General features: G+C 40.5%; 2 protein-coding genes across 3 annotated transcripts in view; one reads left to right on the plus strand and one right to left on the minus strand.

The window, feature by feature from the left end:
• Positions 1–8,053, minus strand: LOC311153742 (uncharacterized protein). The gene is made up of 4 exons (XM_084205762.1): positions 7,493–8,053; positions 3,219–3,263; positions 2,153–2,252; positions 1–1,047 (listed from the first exon to the last, which is right to left on the minus strand). The coding sequence occupies exons 1-2, from the start codon at positions 7,859–7,861 to the stop codon at positions 3,246–3,248; spliced, it is 387 nt and encodes a 128-aa protein (XP_084061888.1). The 5' UTR covers positions 7,862–8,053; the 3' UTR covers positions 1–1,047; positions 2,153–2,252; positions 3,219–3,245.
• Positions 7,809–19,971, plus strand: part of NUDT4 (nudix hydrolase 4) — a 26,689-nt gene continuing 14,526 nt past the window's right edge. Inside the window, exon 1 of one of the 2 annotated variants that reach the window (XM_084205760.1) lies at positions 7,809–8,166. In XM_084205760.1, the coding sequence (XP_084061886.1) occupies positions 8,068–8,166 (99 nt within the window). In that variant the 5' untranslated portion in view covers positions 7,809–8,067. The remainder of the gene's footprint in view (positions 8,167–19,971) is intronic. The other variant, XM_084205761.1, reaches the window with a different exon arrangement.

Genomic DNA, 19,971 nt, shown 5'->3' on the forward strand with positions numbered 1-19,971 from the left:
GACTTCAGACAAGGCTATAACCTGAAGAGGCATTGTCTATCAATATGAGCAACAGGCAGACCAGATAAATCCTAAAACAATAACAAAGCTTTTCTTCCTGAGAAACACTTACTAGCAGAATAGAAAATATTTTATTCTATGGCAGAACACAAACCAGCTGGATTTCATCTCAAACTCAGGAAATAGGGAACTTTAATAAAACAAAGGACAGATCAACTTTTACTGTGGTTCAGCCTTACAAGCTGTAACAATAGAAAAGGTATTAATTTACAGCATACTTACAGTAAATACCACTGCCATCAATATTTTAACAATTGTTACCTAGACAATAGTAAAATCTGAGCCTCATTGCACTGAAAGATGTGAAGCTGTTAACACTCAGCTCAATGACAAGTTGAATTACAGAATCAAATCCCCAGTCTTTGATTTGAAATTGTCCACATTTATTGTTTCTCAGGACAAAGTTCAGTAACCATTTGCTCACATTCTACTGGAAACAAACAGTAGTTATCATAAAGTAGTAACTAAAGCCTGATGTGCTAACTTTAGGGAAACTCCAGGAGGAAAACTTGATTTTATTCTGTGTAACTGTGGTTTTTTTATAAGTGCATTTTTTTTTCCTTCTATCTTCCTAAAATTTGGGAATTTGTAATTACTATTAAGAAAAACTATACAATTGGTGAATGCTTCTCAAGACTACTGACACACAAATAGTGGACCACTCTCGTACAAGTTACATGAGAGGAAAAATATTTACAAAAAGGAACAAGTTTCAATAGATACTTATCAAAATATGCAATTTAAATAATTTTAATTTAAATAAATGTAGGCATTTAAATAATTCATGTGGGTTGCACAATAAAGGAAAACACTCAGAGCACTTGTCAGAGTAACAACTAGAAGTTCCCTCCTTGGCTTTTCCTAATTTGGAGCTTACTGAGTCTCAATGCTCCAACCATCTGACCAGATTCTGTACAGATTCTATGGGATTCTATCCATCTGTACAGATTCTATCCCACAGGTCCTGGAAAGTTTTCTGGATACAACCTGTTAAGATAAATACAATTCTTCAGTAAAACTGAAGTTGAAGCTGGCTAGCTCTAATAACACATTCATGTTTGAATCCATCCCCCATACCAATACCATTTTATTGTGGCCATACACAGAAAACATGTTTCACCTGCTCAGAAGTTGAGCAGCAGAACCCAAAGCATATGGAAATCACTAGGCTAAAATCCAGAGCCACCAGAGTGATTTCCTACCACTACCAACATATACATTTATATGCAAATCTTCCATTTGCCCACAGACTGTCCTTCCACGATTTTCTGTGCACAAAAACAAACCAGGCACACATCTGTGCCTTTGACCTCAGCAGAGCCCTCAGGCACAGCTTAAATGCTACCTTCTGCTGGCCTCTTAACACCAGGAGGTTCAACTCTTAAACTGCAAACAGCTCTGCTGCATATATTTAGTAACAGTAGCCAAACCACAGTCTGAAACAAAAGCACTGAAATATAAGTGATAATACCAGGCCCCACTGCAATTTGGTTCCAAGGCCAGTAAGGCATTCAGTCATCAAACATTCCCGTAGAAACAGAGCAATGAGCAGCTTGCATGTCTGGATGTTTTCAAGTAGCCCATAATCAATCTTAAGAGTCTTGTAATGGGTCATAAAGATGATAATGACTAACTATGATTAAAATTTGTGGGTTACCTATTATAAATCTGCTCCACCTATACTGTTGCATGTATCTATCAGCATTTTGGAGTATTTTTCAACCTAAATGATTCTATGATTTTATTATCTACTCTTTTTTAAAGGTAGCTTCCAACAAGAAACATTAAGCCTGACTAAATATATAAGGGTCAAGAACCCTTGGAATTAAGTCTAAACCCTTTTGGAATTAAGTCTTCAGATGAAAACACGGAGAGGAGCACTCAGGGTTTTTTATTGCCCTCTCTGCCACCACACCTTTGCAATAATCACTTTTTCCATCTACCTTTGAAATTCTACCAGATATAAGAGCAAAATTTAGTGTTTACTGCTCATGTGGAATTACCTTTAGTAATTATCTCAAATATTTCTTCAACTCACAGGTACACAAAATAACTTCCACTGCTATTTAGCACATTTCCTCATAAAACATACCTTGGTCAAGCCCCTGGTGTTTTTGCATTGTCATTCAAACTCTTCTGCTCGATTTATGTAAAGTCATATCAGAAACAGACGGGGTCAAATAGTAACCTGGCTACACAAACATAACAAAATAAACATAATAAATAAATAACCTGTTCTATGAGACTTGAGTGCCAAGTCTAGCCAAGAAGACTTTTGTTAGATTAGGAAAGAAGATTGCATAAATGACATTCAATTCTTCCATTTTTGATGCACCTGATAATAATACAGCTACCCTTTTATTATTAACCTGGCTTCTAGTAAGTAGGTTCTGCCAGAAAGAGCTGCATGGTTTTGATGAAAGGCCACTATAAACTCTTTCCCTCAGCCCATGGCTGGAAAACATACTGCACAGATTTAGCCAAACAGAACATGTGTCCATCTCTTGGCAACTCAGTTCATGGTCCTATTTCCTCTGTACATCAAACCAGGACACTGGAGCAGCCGGTATTTATTACAGGCTTGCTGCTGCTCTGCGAGTGATAACATCTTCACCACAGGTAGACCTCCAAAACTATTTGGGTATTTTCACAGCTTTGAATAAGTGAAGTCCTATTTTTTCCAATAGGCCAAACTCCTCAAAACCTAGACATATTTTACTCTTTTTTATCCAGGAAACTGAATGAGGATCAACAATCACAATCTTCATGGAGCCACACTTCTAATTTTCTTTGCACATAAATCAGGATTTCATTGCAATCACTTAGAAGGCATAACTTTATCACTGAACAAGCCTGTAAGTAAGTCATATAGTCTCTCCAAACTACACCCACTTGCACTATAAGTAATCTATTACCAGAATTAAATCAAAACTTGAATTAAAAAAGTGTTACGGCAACGAATTCCTAACTAAGGAGGAGAAAATACTAAGGACCCTATTGTAAAATGCACCTTTCATGGGAGGAATATTTATGACTTTAAAAAAGAGGAGATACAATTAACAAAGCTCTATGGCCTTAGCAGCTTAACCCCAAATTTAAAATTACATAATCTCACAGAAAATCTGAAATACCTAACAGCGATCTTAATTTCTACTTACTTATTTCATGGAATTTGGACAAATCCTTCAGATTTTAGATTGTCTCTATGACAAAAATAAAAGAATTTTGTATTAGTTAAAAAAAATCTTCAGGTACTTTGAATGAAATTGAGTATTGTCAAAACAACTTTATCACAGAAGCCCAATAATATATGCTAAACAGTTATGTAAAGTAGTACTTTTTCTATTTTGCTAAAAGTTCCATTTTAAGCAAATCCAAATCAATCACAATTCACTGAACACAAAAAAAAGCACAAAAAATAGGCAGTTCTCTAAATACATAAAAATAAATATGCTCAGATATCTACATTCAAATGAACATAATTGCATTTAATTGATTCCTCTTTCCATTAAATGGTGACTATTATTCATCCCCATTCATAAGCATTTGATATTAATCCCTATCTTTACTGGCAGGGTCACTCCTACCAGACATCAAAGCAGTGCTAACTATACTTTTTGATAAGAGTCAAGATTATAAAGCTAGACTGGCAGACAGTAACAGTGTAATTGCGTACAGCTCATACCTGTTGTTCAACAACAATAAACCAAAGGGGAAAAAAAATTGTTGGCACCTGTAGCAGTGGTCTAGATTCACCTGAAAATTAGGGAGCCCTGTGGATGTGAATGCAACTCCTCTTATAGTGAGCATGTATGCGTACTCTCTTCAAAGTGCAGCTGACAACAGCCAGGTGACAATCTGGCTCTAAGGAAAAAGATAATGTGAAACTTACTTCATAAAAGCTTCTTTATGTAGCAGCATGGTTTAGAAATATGTAAGTGTTTCATTTTTCAAAGTTCTTCCTGTTCAGTGTTTACCAGAAGAGAGTGCATGTATGAATTGGCAAGGCTTTTGCATATTTTTTGGCACTTAAAATTATTTTAAGACTAATGCTGGCATTTTCATAACTCCTAAATCATTAAAAAGATAATATTTTAAGTCTGCAGGGAAGCTAGCTTGGCACAGTTCTCACTTGCTTGCTTACCTAAAGTCATTTTTTCCTGCCAAATATATAAAATATCAGAAGAATCACTACTCCCTCCTATTGTATCTTGGTGGAGTAAATCAACTTACATAAAAACTAACCCAATGAATCCTAACATTTTCCATAAACCAGATTCAAATATGTTCAAGACTTTTTTTCTTGTTTTGGCAAAACTACTAACAAGTCTGGTTGTCAGGCTAACCTTTCCAGCCTCAGCACTGCAGTTTCTGCTGAAACGATGACTAGGCTGCAGCTCCAGGCAGCCTTTCACCTGGCCTCAGAGCAGCTGAATGAGGACCTACCATTCCAAAAGCCCATGCTATGTAGCAATAGAGGGATGCATTTTTAAGACACTGTTTGCTCCTGAACTTTGGGATTTTTGTGCTGGTTTAGCCGTTGAATAACAAAAAAATGTTACAAATGTGGCAGAGCAAACGATCACCTAGAATAATTACTAAAGACACTGGTTTTCCTAACATAAAGTCATGAATTGGATGTGCTATTTGAAGAGGTGACAAAAAATCTTAGGTATCTGTTCCTCTCCAGAGCAAATATTAAGTAGAGGACTAAAAGTACCTCCAAAGCAAATATTTCTTTTTTATTAACCATAATAAACTAAGAGTGGCAAAGAAAGTCACATAAAACTTGCCAGAACATAGTTATTGAACACTGCAGTTTCTAATCTCAGCAATAAATGTAGGTCAAGGGAACTGGAAAATCTAATTACTCTGTAAATTTTTAAACCTGTTTCTGTCTTCTCAAGGAAAAGAAAATTGTTCCTTTGCATTGAAGCAGACTTCACTTCAAAGTGTAACTACAGCTAGGTGCGAAATAATTTTTGCCAGAATGTAGAGGTTTTTGAAGCTCATTCTTTGCACCCTGGGTTGTATACTCAGCTCTGGTTCACACTTGTCCTCAAGGTATCATCACTTACTTCACAATTACTAGAGCTAAAACACAAAATTCAGAGACACTGATCACAAAAAAGCAGACAAAAAAAACCCCATCACTGATTAAAACAGATCTTTGGTACCACAGTGTTGCAGTTCCTTTCAGCAATATATCCCATTTGATACCCACTATTCATACACTGCATTAAGAAAATACAAAGCAATGCATTGTTACAAAACTATCATGAATATAAGTATCTGGTAGCATTGTAAATATCAATTATTCACTGATGATATGACTTTTTCAAACAGTTGATGCTGATTTTGGTGTATACACAGACCACATTACTTAGATTTACAAGAAAAAAGAAACAACTGAAAAAAATACAAAACCTTTGAAGATTCAAGCCTCCTGATGACTCTAAAAACCAAGGATTGTTTAAGGATGATATTTCGAAGCAAAAAAAAAAAAATAGTAATTTCAGGCACTTAAGATGAATTCACAGCACAATGAATCTCAGCTTCTCTCTCTCAAAACAAAAACAAAACAAACAATGAAAAAGATTAGAAGCTGTATCTGCAGCCAGCCACTGACTGGCCCGTCTCACAGAGCTCCGTCTTGCAGGCCTTACCTCTGCAATGCGTGACAAGGAAACCATGAGTTTCACAACAGATAGATCTGTGTGTTGTATTCTGATTTGGCAGTCAAATGTTTTGTTTGGTTTTGGGGGGTGGGAGGGGTGAGCTGTACAGAAGTGGAAAACCTGGCCTAAGGTCATCTGATCTTTGGACAGTGATCTCATTAAGTATAACTCCTATTTTTGAACCTCCTCCAATTCCACGAGCGGTGAAGTCTCCCAAACAAACAAAACAAAAAATAACAACAAAAAGTTAATTCGGAAAGATCCATGTGGAAGACTAAAACTGGGTTTGTATTGAAACCCTGAAACACTAGCTCAAGGGACCACCCAAACCAAAATGAGCTCTACTCAGGTCTGCTTTAAAAAGCAAAATAACAAGGTTTTTTTTTTTTGCTCTATGCATTTGATGAATGACATCTACCTGATTTATAGAGATATAAGATGCGTCTTTTAAACTACATGAGAATTCAGCAGACTACACCATACTCCCTACCCTGAATCATGGACGAATTTATGAATACAAGCATCAAAAGCATTCCTCAGTATTCTCAAAACCTTCCAGTATTAACTTGGTAACCTTTGAACTAAAAATTTCAGACACTAATTAGGTATTGGTCCTTCCCTCATATTAAAAAAAAAAAAAAACTTATAAGAATTTATCCTGAGTGGGGATCCATTAAATTGTTAAAATCATATGTAGCCTGAGGCCTGACTGGTAACAAGCAGCAATAAATGAGACCTGGATCTGCATTGAATGAGCAGAAAAGGAAGAAATCTTATCTGCCAGTCCATTTGCTAAGCAGCAAAAGTGGCAAATTGGCAGAAGCCTTCTTAAACATGTATGTTTATACAAGTAACTAATGTGGAAAAGCAAATTAAATACAGAGTTTCTTAATCTCCGGGTGTTTGACTTTACAGCTTATTACAACTTTGGCAAAATAATATAACTCATTACAATTGTGCTTTCTTTCCTTCAGCTTTCATGGTCCTGAAGAAGGATATTGCACTGTTCGTTGCACTTAGTTCATATTCTGAAGAGAAGGTCCAAATTTCACTAAGAACCAGAGCAACCAGTGATGACAATCCAATCTCCCTTCAATATATGCCATAAACAGCATATAAAAAGCCTGACTTGTTACAGACCAACAGAACTGTTGAAAAAAATAACACTAGAATGAAAAAAATAGGTGTTCTGGAACAGCAAGAAACAAGCAGAATAGAAGTTTAAAGCACATTGGTCCACCTTAGAAGCACAAGAGAGCCTGCTGAACATCAAAAAGGTTCAGACGAAGGAAAAAGTGTATAGAACAGTTGAAATGGGAAATAAATTTTACAATCACACCACTAAGGACACACTACCTTCAGTCTGCCAACACGTCTGAGTAACCTTTCATGCACGAACACTGAAAGCATTGATGACTGCTCGCAGTTGACAGCAATCCGGGGCATTGAAAAGAGTAGCATTTTCTTGTTTTGCTTTTGGATGGGTTTTGTGAGTTGATTTATTTTTATGGCAACCGTCCGATGGAGCTAGTAGACTTCTTCCTCGCCTACTGGCAGCACTGGGGAGGCCTTTTGTCTCTCCTGAGCTTGCAAATAATGTAACACAAGCGAAACAAAACCAGCCTGAGCTACTCGCACCCCAGCCTGCATAGAGCACGTTTTCCAAAACCAAGTTATTTCCAAAAGGGGTTAACTTACAGTACCAAAGCTACACTGTCGTTACGGCACTCGAGCCATGTGCATACCCCACGTACCGCGCAGGGAAAGCCGCCCCGCCTCGCACACCTACGGCGGGCTCGGTGCCACGGCGGCTGCCGGCGCGGACCGCAGCCCTCCCGCAGCCGCGCCGGGCACCGGCCCAGCGGCCCTGGAGCGGCGCCTGAGCCGAGCCCGCGGGGCCCGCCCGCTGCCCCGGGCCCGCGCAGCGCCCACCCCGCGGCGCCGATCGCGCCCGCCCTGACCGGCGCTTCGCCTCCCGCCTCCCGCCCCCCGCGGCCCCGCCCCGCCCGGCGCCTGCGCGGAGCGGCGCGCGCAGGAATGCGCGTTACGGTTAAATAGTGGGGGCGCAGGGGCGGCCGCCGCGGGCGGGCGGCGGCGGCTCGCGGTGCCGGGAGAGCCTCCATGGCGCGGCGCAGCTCCCGGGGCGGCGGCACCAGCGGCAGAGGCGGCGCGGCGCTGTTGTGACAGCGGCTGGGACTGGCCTTCCTCCAGCCCCGCTCCCGAGCGGGGGCCCCGCGCCGGTGTCCCAAGGGCGCGGCGGCGGCGCTCACAGAGAGGAGCCGTGGCGGCGGCAGCGGCGGCCGGGGGCAGCCCGCGTGTCACCGCCTCTATGATGAAATTCAAGCCGAACCAGACGCGGACGTACGACCGGGAGGGCTACAAGAAGCGGGCGGCGTGCCTGTGCGTCCGCAGCGAGCGGGAGGACGAGGTGAGCCCGCCGAGCACGTGGGGCGGGGGGCGCCGGGCCCGGCCCGGCCGAGGTTCCCGTTCCGCCGGCCCCGCCGCTGCCGCATCCCTTTGTCTGGCCGCGGGGCGCGGGCGCCTCCCGAGGGACGCCCCGAGCGCGCACGGCCGTGCCGGGGCTCCCGCCACCCCGAGAGCCGGCAGGGGCGGCACGGCGGGGCCGCGCGGGTTCCGGCCGGGGCCGGTGGCGGGCGGCCCCCGGGCCGTGCCGGTCCGAGCGGGGCCGGGGGCGGGGCGGGCGCGCCTCTCGCCCACCATCTTGGGGCGGCGGGGTGCGCGCCCACGTGCGCGGCGCCGCCTTTGTGCGCGGCCCCGGCGCCCCTCGGCGGGGCGAGGAGAGCAGGGAGGGGGGAGACCGAGCTCCCAGGGCGGGGCGGGATGGGCCAGGACACCCGCTGGAACTCCAGGGTTATCGTCTGTGTGCCCGTGACACGCGGAAAACCGGTTAATGTATAATGGCGCGTGGAGGGCAGGGCTGGTGTGTCATCCTGAAGGCGAACCTCCTGCCCCGCTTGGGTGCGATAAAAAAAAGCCTCTGCTTGGAACACCTGGTTTTCCCACGGAGAGAGTAAAATGTGGCTTCGAAATATTTTGTGAACGACCTCGGGAGAGCTGTTACTGCGGCTCTGGTTGTAGCGCTCCCCCGGAATTTTATGTTGCAGCAGAGTCGGGAGGTGGCAACAAAGTTGTCCCGTGTTCCGAGCCAAGGTCAATGGCACTGCCCGTTATCTGGGAGCTCGGCTGATGGTTTCATTGCACAATGCGTTTTTACATGGTCTCGGGCTGGAAGCGTACCCTTTTGCGATTTCTGTTTTCATTTTCTTCTTTAGTAGCCATGAAATAACTAAACAGGTTAGGGTTTGGAGGCTTTTCCTGCCTTTATCTATATGCTGGAAGATGCCGGTGCCCTTCCCACGCTGTCAGTCCAGCGAATGTCTTCCTTAAACATTACTAAGTAAATATAATGCAGTGGGAAGAGGCCTGATCTCAAAATACAGGCACTGGGTTTAAGCAAAGAAAAATTATTTCCTTTCTGGTATAAATATAACCTTGGGATCGTGCTGATGAGTTTTTAGTAGTGTGAGGGAGAACAGCACACAGCAGGAGTCTTCCAAGGTCTTGTTATGGGTTACAGCTTTTCTTGGTCTCTGACACTCCAACATACTTCACCATTTATGTGACTTTTAATATTAATTTTTGGATGCTACTCCAGACTTATTTGGAGTTTGAGCACTTGAGCCGCTGTTATAGCTTTTTGCACCAATTGTAGTTGGAAATTCATGGTTAGGGTCACCTTTGTCAGTGATTCCCGTTCATTCTTCATTTCCTGATACAACTTCTTGTCGTTCTCTTTCAGCCTTGCATCCAATGATATCACTGGCTGCTTCAGAATGTTGTTTGTGCATAATAACATCCTTTGAGGCTAAGGATGATAGTAGCAGCTTGGCTGGGCTGTGTAGGAAGAGTGGGTGCTGACCATTATTGCACTGCAGTTCCTTGTGTATTCTGGATGGAGTACTTGTATTGCTGGTATCAGGCTGGGCCTTGGCATCATGCAGGTAGACATACTTGAGGATGAAGTGAATGGGAGAACATCAGATTTAGGACACAGATTATGTGTGTGGAAACAGTTAAAATTGCTTTCTGACAAGTTATTTCCAGGAAAGCAGTGCCAACAGCTTGAACTTGCTTAGGAGCTGTTTCCCAAGTGCCTGCTTCCTCTGCGTCAGTACAGGATCTATTCCTTAGAAGTTTGGTGCCTGACTGCTGTTTGTGATTAACTTCAATCACCAGCCATGTTCCCCAAATTGGGTGTTTTAAGCTTGCTACCTTGAACACTGTTGTCCAGGTAGTTTCTGTGTTGGTCTATTCCATATAAATGTCTTCAGTGTTTCTTTTCTAAGTCTCTAGAGATTGCACCATCAATTTTTAGCCAAGCTACATCTCCAGGGTGTTTAGGTGTAGGGTGACTTCTGGAGAAAAGGGACACAAGGGTGGTACCTCTGTGGCTGGAGAAGGGAACAGGAGACTCCTGCAGAAGTTATTGGGAGGTGGGGGTAGAGGGGAACTACAGGATAGAGTAGTTTTCATAGTTATTTTGATTTACAGGAGAAGCAAAGAGTTTCTTGACATTGGAGTTGAGAAAATAGAACCAACAACTGAAAACAATTTTTAGCAATACATTTCTGTTTAGGAGTCTTAAAAGCAAGAAATCCAAAGCTCAACTTTTTTTTTTTTTTTCTGGAGATACTGTCTGCAACACTGCATTTGTTCTATTTTTCATCTGATTAGGTTCTATCTGGAGGAATGAGTATAGCAATCTTGTGATAGAAATCTTAAAATTAACCTTTCTTTCTACTTCCATTCTGACTGTCCAAAAGGCGTGTCCCTAGCCAGTTATAGCTGAGCTTTAAGCTTTTTTTTTTTCCTTTCTTGCACTTAGTTTTCTGACATATCTGTACAGAACAGTCATTCCTTTCTTAGCATTTTTTATGAACTTTTAAGTCCTAAATTGTCTTCTCTTTAAAACAATTTTCTCTTTTGGCCATCATAGTAGCTCTTACATCTCCTTCCATTTGGCAAATGTATTTTTTAATGTGGGTGACACTTGTGGTTGCTTTAGAGGGGATCATGCTGTGCTGTGTAAAAGGTTACTAACTCTTCTCTAGCTATACCAGAAAAAATGTAGTAATAGGACCCATCTCTACCATGACTGTAAAGCTGTTGTGTAGTCATCTTGTGTTTTCTGGTGATACCTAAGTCTCTTACTTGTTTCCACCTCATGAACTCTAACTTGTACCAGAAATCCACAGCAGTGTTCTCATCTGAAGGTGATCCTTCTTCTGCAACTTCATGTGATGTCCCCTGTTGATATCATGACTTCTGGATGCTGCCTCTTGACTAAAGACTTAGGCAAGTTCAGTAACAACTTTTTGTGGCCATTGACAAAAATTGGGCAAGTCACTAAGACATTTAATATCTCTAGTCTTCATCTAGCCACATCTGCTTGTTATGGCTTCCTGGTTGATTTCATATCCATACTGCACTTACTTGCTGCCTGTGCAGCCTCATTGATTTTGATGTTACAGCTGAGTTTTATGCACAGGGAAGTAACATGTCAATGGAAAAAGACTGGTCAAACCCATCCCTTACACTTCATTATACATCTGTTTATTATTATTATTGCACAACTGTTTACGTTGAGTTTCAGTTTGCTTCTTTATTTCTCAATTTGAAACACAGGTGTGCTGTCAAATACTGCTGAGGCAAAATTCAGCCTAGTGGTTCCTGCATGCAGTTTGAAATGCAGACACCAAACTCCAGCTTCCCAGCTCCAGCCCCCTGTCCAGTTAGACTTACTGCTGGACTTGCCATTCCTTGCTGCCGTGTTTAAAATTGTTGAGTCAGTTCTCTTGAGTGTTACAGGCTGCAAAGTGGGCTTCCCTGCAGTCCTGCAACCTGTCAAAAGCTGCTGCTTTGAGAGCTGATATTGCAGCTAAAAACCTGTACCCAAGATGACTGATGGTTGTTCAGCTGCACTGCTGTGAAAATCCATGTTTCTTCATCTTCAAGTGCCTACACACAGAACAATTTAGTGCTGTACAGTCCATTTTGGTTTAGATTTTGTTTCCTTCATGTTGTCATAGTGTATGATTTAAAAAGAAAAATCCTTTAAAAAGGAGGAAACCCAAATGGCCAAGTAAAGTGCCCAGTAGCTTTGGGGTTTTTGGGGTGTTAAAGGGGGTAGTCTCTTAGACTACTGTCAAGTGTTGCCTGTTTTGGTCTTACTGCTCTCAGTTGGGCTGAAGAGAGAGCAAGATGGCTGGATACGAGCTGAAGTGCTGGTTCCTTTTGTTCTGTAAGGAAATAAACCAGTAATTGCAGGGACTGTCTGCCCTCTGAAAGAAAAAACATCCTGGAAATGAAGCAGGAAAAATCCCATTAAAAAAAAAAAAGAAACCTGGCTGTGTGGGCATGCAGTGCGTGGGGGGGGGGGGTGCAGCCTTTCTGCTTTGAACAAACAAGAAGTTAGTAGGTGTGTGCAAAAAGCTGATGGCATTCAGCAGGCAGGGATGGGCTGGCAGATTGGGCTGGGAGGAAATGCAAGTTTCTCTTGAGCAACAAGGAGTGGATGGCAGCTTTAGAATAAGCTTTAGAATAAGCCTCTTGACAGCTTCCTCAGGTTGGAATTGTTTATATATTCAGTGTTCTGCAAATAGTAGTTTTAGCTAAAAACCCTCCTGTCTTAGGGACTGCACAGAGGGTATGCAAGGGGATTCTTACTTTTCAATGCAGAGAGCAAGGCATGCCTTTAAAGCAGCAGGAGCAAATAGTAATAAACATAATTTTTGTAGCAATTTGAGTAACTGAAATAATTTTAAAACCTAATTGAATTTTTTTTCCATCAACTACATCTTATACAAATAAATGAGGAGTTATTTTTAAGTATCTTGAATATAAACTTTGAGTGCATTCTAATTACTTTGGCATCTGTAACAGTGCTTTATGTAATCAAATATGGTACTGAAAGCCCTAGTTTAGTGTTCAGTCAGCAGTTGCTAGTGGCAGACCTAAAATAGTTTCATATGCAAAAAAAGTCTTCAAGCTTTTCAATTTTTAATTTTGCATTTTTTGTTCACCCTTGTACATGAGATGAAAACAGATGGGAAGGGATTTGTTTTTTTTTTTTTTTAATATTGAGACAGTAGTGAGGAAAAATATATTGTTACACACCTACAGGAAATGTAGATTTTTTTTTTCCCCTCTGTAGCAGGGCATACACTTGCATGTCAGCTATTTATCTTGGGTTTGGGTTAAAAATTATAAGCGCCTTCTGTTATAGCTCCTTTTTGGTCTGATATAATAACTTTATATATTTGCTTGTAAAATGTCAAGATAGATTAAGCATGGGTTTCTTATATCTTGTCATTGTTTAATCATTTTAAAAAATAGCGTTCCTTAGTTTTGTACAGATGTTGCTTTATATTAGCAATGGTTTTATTAAAGAAAAAAGCATAATGTTATTTTTATGTGCATTGGTCTAAATGGTCTGAAAGCCAGAAGGACCTTTTGTTATGCAAGCTGATCCATAAACCCAGGGCCCAGAAGTATCACCTGGCTACCCTGGCAAAATGGAGTCTTTGAGGAATTATTTTAAATAAACTTCCAGAGTCATGAAAGATATTCCATGCTTGATGTGGAATTTTTCATTTGGCTTCTTTATCCTCCAGTGTAGAGCTCTCAGGTGTCAACACACACATAACGTGTGCTTTCAAATAACTTGGGGTATGACCATGGCACCTTATTTAAGGCTGGCAGGGTCTCCCTTGTGGTATGGGTTACCTACCTTGCATTTTGATGGTCTCATACAATATAGACATATTTAAAATGACAGAGAATACACATTTCACTATGGACTTCAAGCACACTGTGGCTTTTATTTTCTCTGTTTCATGTTCCTGCTCTGCTAATGGACAGGAAGAGTAATTAACATAGGATGACTGCTGCCTTAGCTTTTCCTCAGCATTTTCTTGACACTTGGACATTATCAGCCTGGTTGGATGAACAATCTGGTCTAGTGGAAGGTGTTCCTGCCTGTGTTGGGGGGGCTGGGACCACCAGATGATCTTTAAAGATCCCTTCCACCCCACACCATTCTATGAATCTATGATCTGCGTGCTGTAGAAAAGGGTATACCTTGAAAAATCAAGACCTATAAAGAGCTTCCAAAATGGCTCTTTATGATGTGTCTACAGAGGCAGTGTTTGCTTATAGTGTATCCCTGCAGGCTCATATGGGGTTAAAGCTTGTGTTAATGTTAAGAAAAATTGAATGATAGGTTGCTGTGGTAAGATTTATGTCAGGTAACCAACTCTGGATACAAGACACTGGTGTTTATTATGTCCACAGAAAAGCAGCTTTCTGCAGGCATGGCATATACACCTAGTTTTCATGCTGGAATTTTTTTTTCACAAATTCCATCTACGTGCCAGCAGTGGAAGCCTGCAGGTTTAGTGAGGCTGTGGAATTCAACTGTCCACCATGGCAGAAATCTTCAATCTTCACTCATAAGCCTTCAGATACTGACATCGGTCAATGATGAGGTTTTTTTTTTAATTTTGAAACCTCAATTTTTTTTTTTTTCCTATACCTACACTATGGCATGTCTATGCCATATGGATATCTTCAATATTTGATAGTTGCTTGAAGAGGGCTGGGCTGAGGGGAGAAGGAAACATGGCTGTACTTGTATAACATCAGGCTAAGATGTCCTGTAACAGAGAACTTTTTACCCTGTTTTGAAGATGCTGTCTTTCTGAGCTATTTATATTTATGTTAAGATACTTGAAAAAAAATATCCTTTTAGCTTACTTGCACCATCCTAAGTTTACTTAAGATTTAAACTGGTGGCAAAGTTTCTATTTGAACTGCTTCAGTAAACTCAGTGGGGCTTAAAACTTCCAAGTTACTGTGAAATAGCATAGTGGCAGACTTCTTCAGAAATACAAGAATATCATAGCTAGATATAGATATATATATATATATGCCTATACACACACACATAAATACGTTCTTATCTCTAGCTAGAGTAGACGTGTTTGTAGACATATTTTTTTAAACATCTTTTGTAGATATGTGAGTTCACAGACCATAGGTTGATGTGTATTTTTTCCAGTCTTGTTTGTAGAACTCTTGAAAAGCTTGCTTTAATTCGGTGGCTTTTTGACTTAGTGCTAAAGCACTTTGGTGAAACCGGTGCTACAAATGTAAATACTTTAAAACAAATTTTTGTCTTCAAAGATAGAAAAGGTTGAAGGTAACTGGTACTTGTCAAGAAATAACCTTGTCAAATCTTTACCTGCTGCTGAACAGCTCTTAAAGACTTGGAGCTCTCCTTTCTGACAAGCGCTTGGAAGCTGATCCCTTAGTCAAACAGATTATGTTGCTGAGTAACCAGTAAAGCCCAGTTCCCCTGCTCAAGATTAGGACGTGGTTTCAAGTTAAAAAGAAATGGGCAGCAATATTAATTTAGCTCTTCCCCTGCTACCTGAAATTGTGGTTTCTCCCTTGGTCTGCATTAGCAAGTATGAGGGAGGAAGATTGTTATGTATAGTGGATTGGGGAACTGGCCTAGTCTGAGAAGTAAAACTCATGCTCAGTAAAAAGTAAAACTTTTTTATAGACACTTGTGGGAAGTTTCTTATTTGTTTTCATGTTTGGTTTTTTTCAGGATTTCCTTTTGTCATATGTCTAGGTGCAAGATCTGCACCGTTCATCACACTGTGAGACCTGTCACATCTGTTTTTCCAAAGCATGCTAAAGCTTAGGGGGAGCTCAAATGCTACAGGTGACTTGAGTCACTTTATGTGAGGAAATGGGTTCTGATTGGCATGCCATTGTAGTACAGTGCTGTTCTATTCCTGATATGAACACTTTAGCCAAAGAACAAAATGAAGTATGTTAAATAGCCAGAGGAAGACACTAAAATTCTGTGTTACTATAATATGTTAGCCAAATATTTGAATTTCATATTAAATAAAATTTATAAAATATTACAGCTGTAATTGCAAGTCAAAAGCAAAACTTCTTCTGAAAAAAGCTGACATGTCTCTCCTTTTTGCCATATAGCTTTAAATTAGAAGGTCTGAAAGGAAAAATAGCTTCTAGATCTAATTCTGGAGTATTATATAATTATACCCATATTTCTTTACCGTTCATCTTCAGAATGGGGGGAAAGTAGCACTGACTGATATCCAGGTGCTGTATTGCTGCTTTGAAAAGTGATATTCAAGTAAAGTTGGGAGGATATTTCAGACTTTATTACATTGTGTAGACAGAACCCAGTTTTCTAAGATGGGTTTAAGATTTGTGCTCAAATTAATGAGCATTAGGATTAATGTACTGCTAGTTAGCCATTCCTCTGCTGTTGTGCTAGCTCCTGTTCAGTGAGGCTAAATCATCTTTTTTAACCTCTGTCATAGCTGGGGACTGCTTTTCAGTCTATGGCCTTAAAGTACTTTACTAGAGGCTCTTGAATTGGTACAGGCCCATTTGAAATTGGGAGGCTGCCGTGGTGCCTTTTTGCCCCAGTTTGTGCAGCACTGCCCCATGAGCAGCTGTGTCCTGATGGGTGTTGTGTGTGCAGGCTGGACAAAGCTTTCTTGGGGAATCTACTTTTCATCCAGATCAGCTTCCTAAACCCATTATCCCTGTGTTAGGGGGAAAGTAAAGGTGTTGCAGTCTTGACTTCAATTAGCTCTTAAAATGCTGTTCAGTCTGATCCTATGGTTTTGTTATTACTTTACAATAACTTTGTGCATGTTATTTCTCCCTGTTTAAAAAATAAATAATAATTTAAAAAGTGTTTGATAAAGGAAATCTCTCAACTACAGCAGCAGGTTGACATATGCTCTCTGAGATGTGTGCTTTTGCCTAAAAATTTATACAGTTAATTCTGCAAATACGGTCCAGTGTTTGTAAGAGATGCTTTTCCTTGCTTCTCAATAGTGTTCCTGTGTTGCAGCATTCAAAGATGTTCCTTAAGGCTTTTAAGGAAGCTCCTGAGGTGGAAATAATTGGAAGTTGAAAATGTTAGGTAATAATAAAGCACTTTTCTTCCATGAGCATCTTCTTATGGCTGGTTTTAAACAAATCACAGGGCTTGACTGACCCTTTTGGCTGTATTAGGATTAAACCAAATTTCTGACTCTTTCAGGTGCTTGTAACTTTAGCAGACCAACCATGTAGGCTGAGATTCCATATTGAGTATGTTAAGTTATATTAACACCATCAGAGTGGGTCCTGTCTTTTTCTCAAAGTAGGCTTGGATGTTTTATCCTCTTAATGTTTCTGATGCCTATGAAAATATGCAGTAGGTCTAACATCATTTGACACTGTTTTGTATGAGAGAGGTACCTTTTAATGACATCCTGATCTTTTCTAGACCAGTTTAAATCTCCTGAAATGATTTGTGTGTACTTGCCTTTGTAGAGTTTGGGAGCTGAATCCTTTTGTCTTCCACACACCTGTCTTCTGAGCAGTACACCTGGGCAGTGTGATGTTCTTTGCAGCTGAGTCTTATGGGAGTGAGGGGTTGATTCCTCTTCTCTTGGACATTGTTCCTTTTAACTGCCAGCTTTGCTATAAAGAAGGGCAGACTTGGCTATCTCCATCAGGTAATTCAAACATCAAGCTGGACAGCTACTGGAGTAGTGGGAGCCATGAAAATGGGGTGTGCAGTGGGAAAGACAGGAAGAGATGAGATTAGGCTGGGAATAGAGTACAGACATCAGATGAAAAATAATTATTGGAATGGTATATTTTCAACTCCGAGTTGGGGATCTCTGTTTGGAAGTCTAAAGAATCCAGCTGAGGGGGTTTGCTCTAGCTAATTTAAACTTTATCTTTGCTTTTTTAATGTAAATTGGTTTTTAATAGAATTATTTTGGTAAGCTATAATGTCCTTCAGTTAAGAAAGATAGAAAACAATGATATAAGCTTAAACCATTTTCTACCTCTCTAGTGCTTAATAGGAAAAAAAAAATCAAGATTAATACCTTGTGGTTATAATTTGCATTACTCTGGGCTGTTGCCATTTTGGTTTTCTGGAATACAGGGCTACTGTTTCATGAGTGGTTTTGACTTGAGAATGCTAAAGAGGCCAAAACTTCAGCATCTTTAGAAATTTTTAGTTGTTTGTCTGCAAGCTTAGCATTTATAGTGACCAAGTCCCATGATGCCACCTGCCCTGTAATAACCTTTTTGGTTAACCATATTATGGTTATATGTAATGATAAGTGCTTATTACAAGCAGGCTGGCTAGCAGTTTCTCCTACTCACTACACTCAAAGGTCATTTCTATTCCTGGACTTGGAAGTGAGGTGAAACTTGGCTGGTAACACTTAATGGAAGAATTTTTCCTTTGTTTCCTCTTAGCTGAACTTTGCAGCTTTACTTCTTCACTTAGCAGCATTATGGTATCTTTACCTTAGTCCTTGGAGTAAGATAAGCTCAACTGTATAACTAGACAAGCAGATTGCACTGCAATAATCTGTATCTTTTCTGAACAAGTGTTATCAACAGTAAGTCTTAGTCAGAGATATGGGAAAGGCAGTAACCACTAGCAAGTAATGCAACTCCCATCTTAGTCCTTTTTTTGCATCTGGGGATACAGGACACAGACTTCTTTGCATAGGAAGTACTTTTGCTCTCTTTCTTCTGAGCCTAATGGGGTTTTGGTGTAGAATTTGATGTGCATAAACCAGAAAAAATACAGGTGTGTGAGATTCTGTAGTCTTTTCTTTTCCAGTAGACTATTGTAATCTGCTTGACCATGAGCCTCCTCAGAAAAGACCGGATTGTCCAGGCAACCTAGTTCATATTTCTCCTAGTTTGATTATCTTCTGTTAAGGGAAGGTGAATTGATGCATTTTTGCTGCTGATTTTTGCACCTCTCTTGGCATGTGAGTACAGTGTCAACCAATCACAGCTTTTTGGTGTCTTCATAGTTAAATCACATTTTAATTTACAGCCTCATCCTTAAGTACTGGGGGATGTATCTTCTGGCCACTTACAGATGGAAATACCTCAAAACTACATGGAATGAAAAACAGCATACAAAAAAACCCCAAAAACATGGAAGACTGCTTGATGCTATACTGAAAAAGTCTGTGGAATGCTTTTCAGCCTTACCACACAATCCTGCAATTGCTAGCTATCAGGTGTTGTTGTTTGTGGAATCTGATTAACACCAAGTACATTTTTGATAGCATTACCCCAGGAGGGATGCCTCATGCCCTAGTGGCTTCATGTGTTCATGGGAAAAAAAAAAAAAATTGTGCATCTGAGGATCTCAGGGATATATCTTAGTGTGATCCCTTGGATTCAGACTGTAAAAGCAGTGGGATCACAGGAAAATAAAGCATAGAGGGAAAGATGTTTGAGAAAATGCTTCAGTTCCAGGCTTAGAGATTTGGATGGTTGCTAAAATGAATTCTCAGGCTGTAACACTTGGGAGTTTATTGTACTTGTAGCTGTAAAGCCTGTCTACAAGAGTTGATGTATTTTAATGTTGATTACTTGCTAGATGTATTTGTTTCTGCTTTTTAAAAGGCTAATTTAAAGCTAATATATGTACAAGCCCAGCTTAACAGTCTATTGATCAGATTAACAGTAGTCAACTACTAAATATAAAGACATAAAAAATCCTGGCTTTACACTACACTGCCAGAATGAGCAACCTGATTTATCCCATAGTAGTAATTAAGAGTTTCGTGTTTAGCCTTAACTAAGCAATGAATGCTGATTTTAAAGTGTTCTACCAAGCTGGGAATGACTTAATGATAATCATCCTTTTGCTTATTATTGTTGCTAGCTTTTTGGATTGAGTGCTAGTTTCATCAGCAGAAAATTATCTTTACTGCTTATATCTGGAACTCAGAAATTAATTCATAACTTGATTTTTGCAACTTTTTTAAGCACTGCTTAAAGTGGTTCTTCGTAGTGATATATGTGCTCCACCTAAGTGTTCAAAAACATTTTGTAAAATTACTTTTAGCAGAGCTGTGTACGCTGTTAATGTCAAAGGATCCTAGGAAACCAAAGCCTTTGGCTGTAAAAATCAAGTTGAGATGCATTTGTGTCCAACCATATTGCTTTTGCTCTTGAGTTGACTGAAAACATGAACTTTTAGATCAGATGCTAAGAATGCTTCTGTACTAAATGATGTCTCTGCTGTATTCCTTAGCATAGGAAAAAACTTTGAGGAAAT

The sequence above is a fragment of the Fringilla coelebs genome, assembly GCF_963513975.1.
Source record: "Fringilla coelebs genome assembly, chromosome: 5".
In the NCBI taxonomy this organism is placed as follows: Eukaryota; Metazoa; Chordata; class Aves; order Passeriformes; family Fringillidae; genus Fringilla; species Fringilla coelebs.

Excerpts from the sequence above, each read along its gene's own strand:
- LOC311153742 (XM_084205762.1), bottom strand. The coding sequence starts at position 7,861 with ATGGAGGCTCTCCCGGCACCGCGAGCCGCCGCCGCCCGCCCGCGGCGG.